This window comes from Trichechus manatus, unplaced genomic scaffold, assembly GCF_000243295.1.
Source record: "Trichechus manatus latirostris isolate Lorelei unplaced genomic scaffold, TriManLat1.0 scaffold00067, whole genome shotgun sequence".
NCBI lineage: Eukaryota > Metazoa > Chordata > Mammalia > Sirenia > Trichechidae > Trichechus > Trichechus manatus.
The window spans coordinates 2,262,666-2,279,052 of NW_004444003.1; the positions used below are offsets into that span (position 1 = coordinate 2,262,666).

Genomic DNA, 16,387 nt, shown 5'->3' on the forward strand with positions numbered 1-16,387 from the left:
GAAGCTGTTGAGGCAGAGCAAAAAGATATGAAGAGCCCAGGTCCTTGAAGATATCACTGAGCTCTGAAGCAGCCTTGGGTTGTATGACTCCAGAATTCTTGTGTGAGTGAATGGATCCTTGTGTGAGTCCTGCCTGGATATGTAAATGATTAATGCTCTTGGCTGCTAACCCAAAAGCTGGAGCTTCAAGTCCACCCAGAAGCGCCTTCCGAAAAATCATCCATTGAAAACCCTATGGAGTTATAGTTCAACTCCGACACACATGGGGTTGCCATGAGTCAGAATCAACTTCATGGCAACTTTTTTTTTTTTTAATGGTTTAATCTACTTTTAGTTAGGTGTTGTTACCTGCAGCCCAAAGCATCCTCACTAATATAGTCTACAGTGGAAAAACCTTCCCCCTTCTGGAATTCAAAGAAGGTACAGTCTAAGAATGTCTTCTCTCTGAAACCTTCCTATACTTCCATCGCTAAGGTGTACATATTATGCTGTTGCTGTCTCTCACACTGTATTTATTGTTTATGCCTGTCTTCTTCACTACAGTGTGAATTCCTTGATGTCAGGGATGATGTTTTAATCCTCTCTACGTCTTTAGGGCATAAATCATTGCTAGTGCATAGTACACAGTGTTTAAGTAAATGAGTGAATTCTCTTGATTTTGATCTTGCTGACAACTGTTGGTTTGCTATTCCTGTCTTGGTTTTGGTGTCCTCATAATAAGACCTGTTATTTGTTGTTCACAGAAAGCTCACAAGGTAGACTGAAGAGAAGTAGGTAGGAAAACAAACTTTTATTAAAAGTATGTAGGCTATGTAAATAGCTGCTCTCTGAGGTTTAGTTAGAGACAGACAATCCTCCAAAGACCCAGACAGAGACATGCCCCAATCCTCACACTAATTTTTCATCTTGGAAGTACAAATCAAATGAGTCACTCTTGTTCTTTTAATTATGAAACATTTAAACATACAGAAAATCATAATCACAACCATTGTTTCTGGCATGAAGGTCTATCTTTTTTCTTAAAGAGTGAAAAATAAGGTTTTCGAGACAAACTCTTAACTGTGCTGTATTTCAAAAATGAAATAGTAAGTCAGATAATTGGAAGTCAGAGCATATTCTGCCTTAGAAACAAACCTATTTGACCCACAATATGGCTGAAATATAGCAGATTTGAAATGAAAAATTGTAAAAATAATAGGCTTATTGGGTGTCATTGTACCAAGGAGGAAGGAGACCGAGAGAAGTGATACAGCCAGGACTTAGATTTGTAGACCTTTTATTTAGAGTTCTTTCTGTTCTACCACACATTACTAGTAACTTACTAAGACAAAAATGTGTTGAATCCCATCTGGAGAAAGCCATCAGGAACATACCTGTAGTCATAGAAAAACTTGGTTTATTTAGCTTGGTGCAGCAGGGGTGATTGTACCCCAGAGGAACCTTGGGAAGGCAGAGTAGGATCTGTGCTTATTCTGGGTGATTCAAAGGAAGGGTTAGGGAAATGAGGCCAGATCCGGATTGGATGTTTCCAAGAAGCAGGCACAGACCAGTGATTGGGTATCCTAACAGTTTTTATCTAGGAAGCAGGAGATTAAAGTGAGTTTAGAATTGTCATTTAGTAGAGAATTAGCAGTCATAAATGTTAGTGAGAAAAAGGGTATGTATAGTCATTTTTCTAGGGGTAGAATGGGCTCCTTGTACCCTGTTCTGAACATTCTTTATGTTCTTTCGGGAATATTGGGGTCTGGTTGTCACTGAAGCCAATCTTTACTTCTCTGGTGTTGGTAGGGCTGATTTTCACTTTCTCAGTAATTTGTTATTTAATTTTATCCTGGATGCTGGTGCTTGAGGAAGGGTAGGTTTTCGTAGGAGGAAGATGAGATGGTAAGTAGAGAATATGAAGAGGGTGTCTAAAGGTCCTGTGCCTGAGCAGTCACTGGTTTTTGTTAACATTGTAGTTGCTCAATGCTAATGTCTCAAGTAAAAGAAGACGAAAGGGTAGTTTCTTCCTACCTTGAGAGGCTTTAAAAAAAAAAAATCATCATAATGATTTAGTACTATTCTAAATTTAGCAGGATATAGGAGCGCGTTTATCTGTGGTGCTGTTATTAAAGTACACGTAATTTAAACATTTTTATAGCCTTCAAAGATGCCATCCAGGTATTCACCAAGAAGTAATGTTAGTGGTATGTTAGTAGTAATGCCAAGGACAAATGCCAGAAAAATCACTAAAACGTTTAGAAAATCAATTTGGAAATTTTAAGGTAGCAGGGGAGCCCTGGTGGTGCAGTGTTTAAAAGCTCGGCTGCTAACCAAAAGATTGGCAATGCATATCCACCAGCCGCTCCTTGGAAAGCCTATACAGCAGCTCTGCTCTGTCCTATAGGGCAACTATGAGTCAGAATTGGCTTGACAGCAACGGATTTAGAGTTAAGATAGTAATAGGAATGAGAAGTAGTGTAGCATAGTTAAGTATAGATCCAGAGTCAAACCTCGGTCCTAGTCCAGGCTTTGCCACCCCATCTGTGAATTTAGCCAAATAATTTCATTCCTCTGAGCCTCAGTTTCCTCATCTGTAATAATGAGGAAATTGAACAGATGATCTCTGTGTTCCTTCCAGCCTAAAGTCTTTGTCATTAAGTCCTTTGGAAGGTAGAGTCTCTTCTTTGGAAAATATTAGTTTTGTCATTTGGGGAAGGTCATAAAGTTTGTGGAATTACTGTTCAACACTTGAAGACAAGAATATTTGAGGTCTTTGAAAACTCATCCAGCAGAAAGTTTTTTCTGGTCTGTGTAGTTTCCTTCCTCTCAGGAACGACTAGGCCTAAATCAGCCATCTTCGCAATCCATCCACTTTGTAGTTTCCTGAAATTAATGAGATGTTTTTTTCCTTAGAAAAATAACAGTAAAAGTACCAAGGGAGACCTTTTTATTCAGGAATTTGTACTTTAGGAATAAGGTGTGATAACTTTTTCTGCAAATTTGAATTTTGTGACTACAAAATAGCATAATACAAAAATTTAAGTTTTACTTTATGTGCATATTTTGAAATAATGCAGAAATCAAAAACTTAAAAGAAATTAATAAAAATTGCATAATTTCAAGCTGATTGTTGTTCTTAGGTGCTATTGAGTCAATTCCGACTTATAGTGGCCCCGTGTGACAGAGTAGAGCTGCCCCATAGAGTTTTCTAGGCTGTAATCTTCATGGGAGCAGATTGCCAGGTCTTTTCTCCCACAGAGCCACTGGATGGGTTCGAACCACCAACCTTTTAGTTAGCAGCTGAGCACTTAACTATTGTGCCACCAGGACTCCTATTCAAGATGGTAGGCTACATCGTTTACAAACTGTTTATGAGATTACCACATGGCAACTCCCCTTTAGCTGGAATTAGAAATGCCTTCCATCTTTATTCAGTTTCATGTGATCCATGCTGTAGTTGATGGCGATTAAAGTTTCTCCTAATGTGATGCTGGTATTTTAATGTTCACTTAAATCTAAACATATTTTTATAGCCTTCAGAGATGTCATTCAGAGATTCAACAAGAGGTTTGTTAATGGTGGTGCTAGTGATAATGCCAAAAAGACATCTCAAAATCAGTTAACACTAAAACACGATGAAGAAGATGAAACAACTGGTGAGATGCACCATGCGGTCAATTTAGGAGAAAGACCAGGCTTCCAAATAAGAGAGTTAATATGGAGAGGCAGTGCAGCGGAATGGCTAAGAGCATGGATTCTGGAGCTAGCTGAGCGACTCTGCCCTTTATGAGGTTTGTAGCTTTAGGTGAATTACTGTTTGCCTCAATTTCCCCATCTGTAAAATGGAGCTAATTTTAGAGTCTGCCTCAAAGGTTATGTGGCACATGGTGAACATGATTAAAACATAGATTACTGGACCCCACCTACCGAGATTCTAAGTCTGTAGATCTCAGGTAGAGTATTTGCATTTAACAAATTCCAAAGTGATGCTGATTGATGCTGCTGATCCTGGGACTCCACTTTGAATAACACTATGCTATGCTTTTGTACTGAGTCCCTGGGTGGCACAAAAGGTTAAGTGCGTGGCTACTAGCTGAAAGGTTGGTGGTTCAAACCCATCCAGAAGCGCCTTGGAAGAAAGGCCTGGTGATCTGCTTTCAGAAGGTCACAGCTTTGAAAACCACGTGGAGTAGTTCTGCTCTGCACTCATGGGATTGTCGTGAGTCAGAATTGACAGCAACTAATGATGACAGCATATTCTTTTGCACACACATACACACACTCATGCTTTTATTTTTATAAAATAAAGGGCATACTGATATTTTCCTCCTTTTTAATACATCATTAATATGTTCCTTTTATTGTTTAATCTGATTTTTAAGCTGCATTGTATTTTATTATTAGATATTTAAGTGGTTTCCATTTTTCACTATCACAGATCGTGCTTAGATAACTATTCTTATACATAAATTTTTGTGTATGTCTGTGATTGTTTCTTTGAGATAAACTCCTGGAAGTGGAATTAATAGGCTAAAAAACTCTTCAGAGAGGTAGTAGTAAAATTTATCTTTTTATACATAATATATGAGGATAGACACTGATTTTCTAAATGTAAGAGAATGAGGAGAAAAAACTTTGTCATTAACTTTTTTTTTTTTTTTTAAACTCATGTATGTTTGGGCGTTAGTCGGGGGTAGGCAAGAAGAATATCCATGGATTATGATAGAGTGGGCAAAGCTGTGTCAAGAGAAACTAGGGAAGTAGTAATAGGGCTAGATTCTAACTTGGATTTCAAGGTAGTTTTTAAGATTTAAACTATTAATTATGGTGTAATATGTACCCGATATAGGTAGTTATACACAAAAAAGAATAAGCATTATTTTATTTTTATTCATTGTGTGTGTGATTGCTGCTAGTTCAAGGGTCTTAATTAGAAGAAGAAAAAAGTTTTTCTTGACTGATGTCTAAAAGCCTCCAGATTTAGAGTTTTGGTCTAAAAAGGTCTAGTCCATTGTCCATTCCTATGTGAGCCTTTCTAGCCTTAGGCCAAGTAGTTAAAACTCTTCCAGGGAACTTGGAGTGAGGGTGGATGCTTCTGGGGAAATTCAGCATCACTACCAGAAATCCCGCTTAAAGTAGATTTCATGTGGAGGATCCAGTGATCCCTGGGAACAGGGGTAAGGAGGACTGGAGGTCAACGAGGGATATGTACGGAATCTAAGGAGTGCCCTCTTCAGGTCAGGCTGGCTGGGGTTATTACCTAACATTGGGGCCTGAACTCTGCAGCCCTTGGTTATATTCTCCCTGTGGAAACCAGCAGAGAAGCTGAACTCTTCTTTATTAATACAACTTTAGAACTAGTAAGGAAACCCTGATAGTGTAGTGGTTAAATGCTACAGGTGCTCACCAAAAGGTCAGCAGTTTGAATCCACCAGGCGCTCCTTGGAAACTCAATGGTGCAGCTCTACTCTGTCCTGTAGGGTCGCTATGAGTCGGAATTGACTTGATGGCAACGGGTTTTGTTGGGTTTTTTTTTGGTTTTAGAACTAGTAAGGGATCTTAAGGGTCATCTGGTCTAGTCTTATTTTACAGATTTGTTGTTGGGTAGTTAAATTATTTTCAGTTTATTAAGCTTCTCATAAGACTTATTATTTTTTAATTTTTTAAACCCAGATAGCCAGTCTGGGGGTGGAAGTGGGTGGTTTTTATTTTCTTTGTTCTGGAGGAACTGAACTTTTGAGAATTTAAGTGATCAAATGGTAGACAAGCAAAGCAGGAAGGATAGACAGTAAAACAGTGAGCAAGGATGATCCGTGGCTTCACTGCTCCCTGAGTCACAAGTACTTCACCATGTGTGCCTTCAGGTGGAGGGTTAGAGCCTCTTCAAAGCTCAGATTTGCACACTACTATATGATCCTCCAAAGGAGCCCTGGTTGCACAGTGGTTAAGCGCTTGGCTACTAACTGAGGGAAAGGTCAGCTGAACCCATCAGCTGAGGTTCGGGAGAAAGATGTGGCAGTCTACCTCCATAATTTATAGCCTTAGAAACCCTATGGGGTAGTTCTACTTTGTCCTGTAGGGTTGCTATGAGTCAGAATCGACTCCACGGCAGTAGGTTATACACAAGTAACTTTGGAGGTAGAGTGGCTGTCTTCTGGTGCCAGTCCCATGTTTTTAAACATCTGCATAGTCAAATTTTCTTAGTGGCATTTAAAAAAAAATTTTTTTTTCCTGTTCTTTTTAGGAAAAAAAAAATACATGTGACAATTATTTAAGAAGCAACAGCCACTCTGGATGTGAACTGTGCCTTTTACCACTGGGTGACACTGTGAGGCCACAGAACACTCTTCACTGATAAAATCAAGGGTCCTTAAACTCCAGATTTCATCAAGGAGAGAGAAACTGAATCACTTAATAGGCATCCATCAGATGTTATTTGATAAGTGTAATTTACCAGTCTAAGGCAATTTTAAAGCCAGGGAGCTTAAGGTAATCAATTATTAAAGAAATCTGTTAATTGGGCAGTATTTCAGTTGCTTAGAGGTTCGTTCAGATTAATTTGCTGTATATTAATGAAGTACTAATTACTTCATGAGAGTATCTATCAAGCCAAAGCACTAATATTTATTCCTCACCAGACACCAATCTGAGTTATTTTTCTGTGGCAAAAAACTCAGTGCTCATGCACAGTAATTAGGGTTATGAACTTTTGGTGAGAGTTTTATTATGTCATTTATTTAAGGGGGAGTATAATCTGCTGGTTGGAGCCTTGGTGGCACAGTAGTTAAGAGCTGTGGCTGCTAACCAAAAGGTCAGCAGTTCGAATCCACCAGCTGTTCCTTAGAAACCCTGTGGGGCAGTTCTACTCTGTCCTGTTGGATCTCTGTGAGTTGGAATCCACTCCATGGCAACAGGTTTGTTTTTTAGTATAGTCTGCTGGTTAGAAAAATGGGCATTTGGTTCCCTATACTGATCTTATCAAGAGAAGCAGGAAATTTGTAACTAGTTCTGAGCTCCTTCAAGATCAAATTAGCACAGGGAACTTGTTCAAAGCATGGAATGATGTATCTGCTTGCTGCCCTCCCCCCATTTTGGCCCCTTCCATAAATCTGAGCCCTGCTGTCCTAGGCTTGGTCCGAGCATTAACTGATCAAATTTAGTGGAGCAGTATGCAGAAGGTACACTGAGATGTGTCTGTGGATAAAAATGAGTTAAGAGTCGGGCCATCTGTTTGCGAGCTTCACATAGTAGGAGGGTAAGTCCCTGTGTGGTCTCCAAAGGAAGGACGGTGAGGAGAGTATAAGGCTAGGGACTGAGTCTTAGAGGAGGAAGTTTGGGCAAAAATGGAGAGGAGAACCAAGAGGAGGTTTTTAAAGGGACAAATTTTCAAACTGGAGCCCTGGTGGCTTAGTGGTTAAGAGCTACAGCTGCTAACCAAAAGGTCGGCAGGTCGAATCCACCAGCCGCTCCTTGGAAACCCAATGGAGCAGTTCTACTCTGTCCTTTAGGGTTGCTAGGAGTCGGAATCGACTTGACGGCCAACGGGTGTTTTGGTTTGGGCTTTCCAAACTGAGAAGGAGATGGTCAGCAGCATCAAATTTCAGGGAGAGACTGAGGAGACTGTAACCTAAGAAGCCTGGAGCCTTAGGACTCTTGAGGAAAACCTCCTGGACATGAACTATTATGTATGCAAATAGAAACAAACCTTGTTGTTATGGGGGCTCTACCTCTTCCCTAGGAGCCTTGGTGGCACAGTGGTTAAGCGCTTGGCTGCTAACTGAAAGGTCAGCAGTTCGAACCCACAAGTGTCTCCGTGAGAGAAAAATCTGGTGATGTGTTCTTGTAAAGATTACAGCCAATGAAACCCTATGGAGCAGTTCCGCTCTGTTCTGTAGGGTCACTATGAGTCGAAATTGACTTGATGACACTCAACAACAACAACCACCTCTTCCCTGGTGCCCGCTCATGATTGTATGCCCTGGGCAGGTGGTAAATGTTTGCAGGTAGTGTTTGTTGAACAGCATTTGTTTTGTGTAATCTGTTAGTGATCCACTGGTGGCATTTGTCATTGGCTGTCTCAGCTTTCCTTTAGGAGTACATCACAGCCCTTGTGAAGAAACCTAGAGGGCCAGAAGCACAGGACCTTTTGTCTGAAAGAATATCTGACCAGTTGGCACAGTCAACAGTGTAGATAGCAATTTGAAGAAGGATATTTTCCAAGGCCCTGCTCAGATTGAAATGACTTTAGATTAATACCCAGACCCAGCCATTTTCTTGGGAATAAACCCAAATGCATCTGTGTGGTTGATAACCATTCTGTGGTTTTGCACCTTAGGTAGGATTAACTAGGCTGGGACATGCAGAACCAAGAAGTGTAATAGGCTTCTCCTCTCTTAATTGCTCTTTTTTTTGGGCTGTCTACATGCAACTGAGCTAAGTGTCACTACTGCACTGCTGTGAATTCTGAAAGTATGGGCTTCTTCTCTTCCTTTCATGTGTGCTGTTGGCCAAGGCTGACTAGCAATTCTCCCTCCCATCACTCACTACTCACAGAATTAGCATAGTTCTCAGGGAGTTCTAGAATCTGCTCTGCAGATGGAGCGTGGGGGGTGTGCAAGGGTTGTTTGGGTATTTGAGTGAAAAAATCACAAAGTATCACCCTCCTGCCAAGGGGATGTGATAGTTGGCTAAGGGCCCTTGAAGGATTTTATTCACCTCTTAAACCATTTTTATTCCTTCCTCACTCCAGCAACTTAATGTATTTTTATTTATTTTGTATTAGTTTTGTTCTACCTAGAGACTTCTTTTCCGCATAACCCCAGTGTCTTTGTTTTCATTTTCTCTTTATATTTTTATCTTCTGATGGTTTCTAGTTAGTTTGAATCTCTAGCTTTCTAGCAAAGCCAGGTTATTCAAGAATTGCTTTTTTCCTACTTTTACTTTGGCTTTGAGCTTGTTATAACTGAGGAATATAGGAAACTCCTCTTTTTAGCAAAGCACTGGGCATTGGTAAGCTAGAAGGTATTTGTATGGTAGAAAATTTCCATAAGTTTTCCTTAATGCTTACAACAATACTGCAAAAGTAGATATGCAATCTCCAGTTTACAGTTGAAGAAATCAAGACTCAGGTTAAATAATTTGTACAAAATCACATAACTGGTAAGTGACAGAACCAGGATTTTAATCCAGAATGGTGGTCTTCAAACCATGTGCTCTTTTCCACTATACCTATTACTTCTCATGGACTGAACATGGTTTAAAATGGATGAAATAACAAAGTTGTTATAATGCAGCAGCAACCAAGTGATCTCTAGATAGTAATTTTAATAGTTATTTAATATGTACTATATTTATTGAAGCATAGCATATGCAGAGAAGTGCATAAGCAAAAAAAAAAAAAACTGATGAATTTTTCAGGTGAACACACCTGTATCAGGAAACAGAACATTACCCCAGAAGTCCCCCTTTTACTCCCTCTACTTAGTACCTACTCCCAGATAACCATTATTCTGACATCTAACATCAGAGGTTGGTTTTACCTGTTTTTGAACATTATATACATGGAATCATCCAGTATACACTCTTTTGTGTCTGGCTTCTTTTGCTCATTAGATTTATGAGACTCAGCCCTGCTGATGCTATTGTGCTACATGTAATTGTAGTTTGTTCATTTTTCATTACTGTATAGTATTGCATTATATAAACACACTACAATTTATCTGTCCTATTGTTAATGGACATTTGGGTTACTTCCAGTTTTTGGCAATTATGAATAGTCCTGCTATGAACATTCTTATAAAAACGTTTTTACATTTTAAGAAAATGTTTCTTCTGTACCCTGTCCCCACTTTGATGTGATCTTATGCAAGATGTTTTCTGTGCGGAATTGTAAAGCTATGCTGTTAAAAAGCTTGTGAAATCTTTCTGAGAGACAGATGAAATCATCGTGTTAAAGTCAAACCCATTTCTTTCCGCCTGTTATTCCAGTCCAGAAGAATGGAATGCTTAAGAACATCCCTTGGGAATCAGGCTCAAGTTCAAGCACTGGTCCTGCCTGCTTAATAGCTGTGTAACCTGAGGCAGTGATAACAATGTTATTGTTACTAATTTATTGTTATTTGTTACCAATGACAGCACTAATAAAAGGTGGCATTCATTGTTCTAGACACTGTGTTTTGTATGCATTTCTCATTTATTCTTCATAACAGCGTTATGAGATAGCCTGTCACTCCTTTTTAAACCGATGAGGAGACTTGCCTTAGGTCACCCCTTACAGTAAATGAAAAAACTGGAATTTGGACCCCGGTTAGCCCAATCTAGAGCCTGTGCTCTTCTACTCATTAGCCTCATTTGGAGGCTGTGGGGAGTAATAATTCCTGTCTCATAGGACTGTGATGTGAAGATTAAATGATGTTGAAAAGCTTTATGTGTGACATCTAGGGCAAATACACCAAAAAAAAAAAACCCAAAACAAAACCCATTTTCTGTTGAGTTGATTCTGACATGGCAACCCCTCAGGTATTAGAGTAGTACTATGCTTGATGTGGTTTTCATTGACTAATTTTTCAGAAGTACATTGCCAGTCCTTTTTTCTGAGGCTCCTCTGGGTTGACTTGAACCTCTAACCTTTAGCAACCAGACACCACCCAGGCACATAGGTTACGTGCTTGACTGCTAAGCAAAAGGTTGGAGTTCGAATTCACCCAGAGGCACCTTGGAAGAAGGACCTGGTGACTTACTTCTCAAAAATCAGCCATTGAAGACCCTGTGGAGCACAGTTCTATTCTGATGTACATGTGTTTGCCATGAGGCAAATACACGGTGACTCCAAAATGGATTCCTTTTGTGGAGTATCTCTAAGTGACAAAATGCCATTGGTGTGTACTTTGACCAACAGTGCTGAGAGTCAGGGCGAGGCATTACTACTGTTCCACTGGTTGTAATGAAAATAGCCGTTCTCACTCCTGGCACCTAGTTATTGTGGAGCTATCGCCACTACTGACTGGTCATGTTCTCACCCGGACCAGTTATCTTTACTTTTGGCATATGTTCTGTGTTTCTGATATTTCTTCCCCTCGAAAGTCGTCTGTCCCTCCTCCATTCCCATTTCCTCAATATGAAATATTTGCCTTATTTGGAAAAAATACATATTTTGGGGATGATAAAACTGATGAGAAAATAAGTTTGATATTTTCCCAAGAGCGTCAGTGTTTGGCATTTGTGCAGCAGCATATTTGCAGAAAATTTATTGAGAGTTTCCATGTATTTTTAAATGGCCGACCTAGGGAGTTGAAAGGGGACTCTTGTACAGGAGTAGTGGAGTTGGGCAGAGTGTGAAAAAAGAACATGTCTGTGCCTATGCCAGATTGTTCTGATTGGGCATTGTTTTTAAGCCTTGGTGTACCGGGTTTGTGGCCACCAAGGTCCCCTGGTCACTTGTCTATATGCCTTTGGTTACCACATGGGTTCACTGTCTCCTGATCCAAGACTGAATTTTTAGATTTGCCCCAGGGCCGGGCAAGTCAGGAGTTTGTCATATGAAGTCATTTGCTGTTTGGGAGAAATTTCCGTCTTCTACTCACACTCCTCTCTCTTAACCTTTCTCCTCAGGTTCATCCTCCCTGCCTGGAACAGTAGGAGTGGGGAGACGGAGGTGGATCTAAGGAGCGCTTTTCTATTGTCAGCTTAACGCAGGCCTGGAGTTGGCCAGCCTGCAGTCTCATGTACTTGAATTTCACAGGGTATTGCCAGAGGGTTGCTAGAATCTGCTAGACACAGCCTGGGAAACAAATTTTCTTAAATAATGCCTTGAAATTATTTTTAACTTTCCAGAAGTTGTTGTAGCAGTTCAGAAATTTAATTGTTTAATGTTTGGTTGGTTATAGTACACCTATAAACTATGTATTTCACGAGATTGTTATAAAAAGGATTCAATTATTAGTACTTCTGGGTAGGATTAGATTTTAAATATTTAGGTAAACATGAAAAATAGCTTAATCTCTAAATTCTGGTTTTTAAATCTCAGGATTAGATTTTGAACTTTATCTTTTTGATGGGGTAATATGCAAATGAACTACTTGTAGCTTTGAGACTTAATGTTTGAGCCAAAACAGTATAATGGGGAAACTCAGCTGCAATAAATGTTTGTTTTATTAGCCCAGTTGTGAAATTTTTCAGTGGGAATGGTAATTCGCTAGGTAGTTAACATATAGTATCTGGGATAGGCATAGAGCTGGGCCTAGAATAAACTTTGAAAGGGAAAAATATAAACAGCAAGGATCAAACGCCATCCGTAAGGATGGCATTTCCTTATCTTCTGAGATAGTAAAATTTTGTAATCACTTCCGTTTGTTGATAAGCAGAAATTAAAGGCAGAATTCTTATCAGGTGGTTTTCAGTGCATACTGCTTAAGATGCAATTCGATACTATTTAACGGTGTAAAAACTTGCAGTGACCCCCTCCACCTCAGAACGTGAAATTAGGCCCTTGAGGCAGGCCTTCCAGCTCTCCTGCTGCCGCTAGCTACTCACTGCAGGCATTCCAAGCTGACTGATGGGCCTGTCTACAGGCTCTTAATGTTTGTGGCATAGAAATAGCCAAAGAATTAGTAATTGTGTGCTCTGGATTTTCTAGGGAAGGTCCAAGGGCAAGATATTCTGCCCTGTAGTCAGACCCTGTGTCTGATTTTTGGTTTGGAAAATAACGTCGCCATACAAGGACAAAACGGTGTGTTAATTATCTAGAAATATTTGCCAGGTTTGTTTTGGGGGCAGAGGAGCAGGCATGGGGTCAGCACCAAGAGGTGTGCCTAAGGGTCTACAGCAGCTAGACGCTCACCAGGTGGACCAGCAGGGGTTGTTTTCAGCGTGATGCTCCGCCAAGCTTGTTCCTCCCAGCTCTTGGCCGCCATTGCTTTTTTCTTCTGTCTTATTAAATGTAACGCATACTCACGAGCACCCTTTACGTGTCGCACATTGCCCTAGGTAGCTAGTTACAGGGGTATAAGGAAGAAGGAGACATATACCCTGCTCTCCAGGAACCTCTTTTATTGGGGAGGAGACACACACTTGAACATAGAATGAGCAGTTAAAAAATGAACAAGGGGGAGGGACTATAGGGATCCTTATCTGTCCCTTACTGATCAGGAATCCAAGGCCCAGAGGGTTAAGTGACTTTGTCCAGGTGTTACATCAAGTTGTACTTTCTGACATACTCCAGTAATAATTGCCCCTCCACACCTCGCTCTAGCAACAGCAACAACAGAAAGCCTGGGGAGGCAGGCTCTTGCTGTAAGTCAGCCTCCCTCCCTTCCTTCCACTAGTATATTATTGAGTGCCTATTATGTACCAGGCACTGTTCTAGGCCCTGTGGGTAGAGCCAAACCAAACCAAACCGGTTGCCATTGAGTTGATTCCGACTCATAGTGACCCTAATAGGACAGAGTAGAACTGACCCATAAGGTTTCCCAGGCTGTAATCTTTACAGAAGCAGACTGTTACATCTTTCTGGAGCAGTTGGTGGGTTCCAACTGCCAACCTTTGGGTTAGCAGCCGAATGCTTTAACCACTGTGCCACCAGAGCTCCCTATGCTCTAAGTAAAACATGTAGTGTGGATAAAGCAGGGATGTGCTGGGGGTAGGGGTGGGATTGCAGTATTAAACATGGTGGTCAGGAGGTCAGGCCTCTCTGAGGAGGTGACGTTTGAGGAAAGACCTGAAAGGATAGGAACAGGATATAGCCCACAAAGCACTCAAGTAAGGGGAGAAGGAGGACAGTCCGTAGCATCACAGAGTAAGGAGCACTGCTCTGGGCTCTAGAAAGCCCTCATCGTCGATGCAGGGTAGTCAGGTTTTTGTACATTTATACCAAAAACCAAACCCATTGCTGCTGAGTAGATTCCAACTCATAGCAACCCTATAGGACAGAGTAGAACAACCCCATAGGATTTCGAAGGCGTAATCTTTACGGAAGCAGGTTGCCACATCTTCCTTTCGTGGAGTGACTGATGAGTTCGAACTGCCTACCTTTTGGTTAGCAGCCTGAGTGCTTAACCACTGTGCCGCCAGGGCTCTTTGTACATTTATAGCACATATTTGCTGAGGCAGAAGGAAGCAGTAAAGGACCTGGACCTGGTGACCACATGCTCGTTGTGATTACGTTGCTAAGATAGGAAGCATCCTGTGTGACCTGAAACTCTAAGGTGTGATTGACCATGACTCACCCCGAGACTCTGGTCCTGTTGTTTGGCTCCCTTATTTAGTCACAGGCAGCACAGAACAAGGCAGACATTCTTCTCTTACCTTGTACTCCCCAGTCACTTTGAGAAAGCTTTAGCAGATTTATCAGTGAAGTATAGAAGTGGACCGGGATGATGACATCTTTCAGTGTGATATACTGTGCACATCTGTACTGGGCCTCAGTATTTGTGAGTGAAGTCTTAGAAAAAAAGACTACAAATGTGTGTTTCTCTTCTTTCTATTTCAGACAGCCCATTTGAGGATACAGACCTTAAGGACTCTTATCTCATTCCAAGAAACATCATGGCTGAGGCAGACTACATAGAAGATGACAATCCTGAACTAATTAGGCCCCAGAAACTAATCAATCCTGTCAAAACGTCCCGGAACCATCAAGATCTTCACCGAGAACTTCTTATGAATCAAAAAAGGTAAGATGTTTTCTTGAGCAAAGTTGAAACTTGAGTGAAGTCCTTAGGAGACTTTTAAGATAATTAGGTTTAATTTTAGTTATGTTTACAAAGGCTTCAAAGATTTTTTTTTTTCTTTCTGGACTGTGTTTAATTGTTGTTGTTAAGTGATGTTGAGTTGGTTTCGACTCAGCAACCCCATGTGACAGAGTAGAACTACCCCATAGGGTTTCCTAGTGTGTAATCTTTACAGGAGGCTTTGGTGGTAACAGTGGTTAAAGCACTAGGTTGCTAATCAAAAGGTTGGCAGTTTGAACCCGCTAGCCGCTCCGCGGAAGAAAGATGTGGCAATCTTCTTCTATAAAGATTTACAGCCTTGAAAACCCTATGGGGCAGTTCTGCGCTGTCCTATAGGGTTGCTTTGAGTCGGAATCGACTTGACGGCAGTGGATTTTGGGTTTAATCTTTATGGGAGCTGATCGCCAGGTCTTTCCCCTGCAGAGCCACTGGGGTGGGTTCTAACTACCAGCCTTTCTGTTAGCAACCGAGTGCTTAACCATTGCACCACCAGGGCTCTTTCCATATTTTATTAAGACTTCTTTATTTCTTCTAGCATCCTTGAGCCTGGTCACTCCTCCATAGAGTAAAGCCCCTGCAGGCGCAGCTGCCACTCACTGTGACATTCCGAGCTCCACAGTCCTGTTTCCCTGTCTGAAATGTGTGCATACTTTAAAATTTGGGTGGAAGGGACTGAATTAAAGGTAGAAGAGAGTCTCCCAAGTAGACGAGAAATATATTCTTAAAATTGTAAAATCTCTGAATATTTCTTTTACATTTGCAAAAGCGTAGGGATCAGATTGAAAATACTGCCTATCTTAGCATTTATGCGTAGCGGAGAGAAGTCTCTAGAGCCACATTAGATTTAGCAATACATAGGAATGTGCTTTTTTGTGGGGGGGGGGTTTGTTTTTAAGTAGCATTTTAAATGACTTTTATCATCATTTCTATTCTTACTAATTTCTTTGGAGAGGAGCAAAACATTTACCTTATATTTGTAAGCAGTTTGTAAGCCCTATCTGTGCCATGAATAATTTCGAATGTTGAGCTGATGTACTCTGCTTTTTAAAGTAATTTTGGGCAAGGCCAGTAGACTGGGATTGCTGAGGATACAAGGTTACTTTATTTATTAGGATATCAGACCCAAAAATATCATTAATATCACACACAAGTAAAATTTTGCTGAAGATCATTCAAAAGTGGCTGCAGCAGTACACTAACAGAGAACTCCCAGAAATTCAAGCTGGATTCAGAAGAGGACATGGAATGAGGGATACCGTTGCTGATACTAGATGGATCCTGGCTGAAAGCAGAGAATACCAGAAAGATGCTTACCAGTGTTCTGTTGACTATGCAAAGGCATTTGACTGTGTGGATCATAACAAATTATGGATAACATTATGAAGAATGGGAATTCCAGAACACTTAATTGTGCTCATGAGGAACATGTACATAGATCAAGAGGCAGTCGTTCTAACAGAACAAGGGGATACTGCGTGGTTTAAAGTCAGGAAAGGTGTGCGTCAGGGTTGTATCCTTTCACCATACCTATCCAAGCAGTACGCTGAGCAAATAATCTGAGAAGCTGGATTATATGAAGAATGGGCATCAGGATTGAAGGAAGACTCATTAACAACCTGTGTTACGCAGATGACACAACCTTGCTTGCTGAAAGTGAAGAGGACTTGAAGCACTTACTG

General features: G+C 40.7%; 1 protein-coding gene across 4 annotated transcripts in view; it reads left to right on the forward strand.

Moving 5' to 3' along the window:
* FAM107B (family with sequence similarity 107 member B) overlaps nucleotides 1–16,387 on the forward strand; it is a 270,432-nt gene that overhangs the window by 241,462 nt on the left and 12,583 nt on the right. For 3 of the 4 annotated variants that reach the window (XM_004379674.2, XM_023734341.1, XM_023734340.1), the window contains one exon: nucleotides 14,468–14,651. In XM_004379674.2, coding sequence (XP_004379731.1) covers nucleotides 14,468–14,651 — 184 coding nt within the window. Of the gene's footprint in view, nucleotides 1–11,598; nucleotides 11,706–14,467; nucleotides 14,652–16,387 lie in introns of those variants that run through there. The other variant, XM_023734339.1, reaches the window with a different exon arrangement.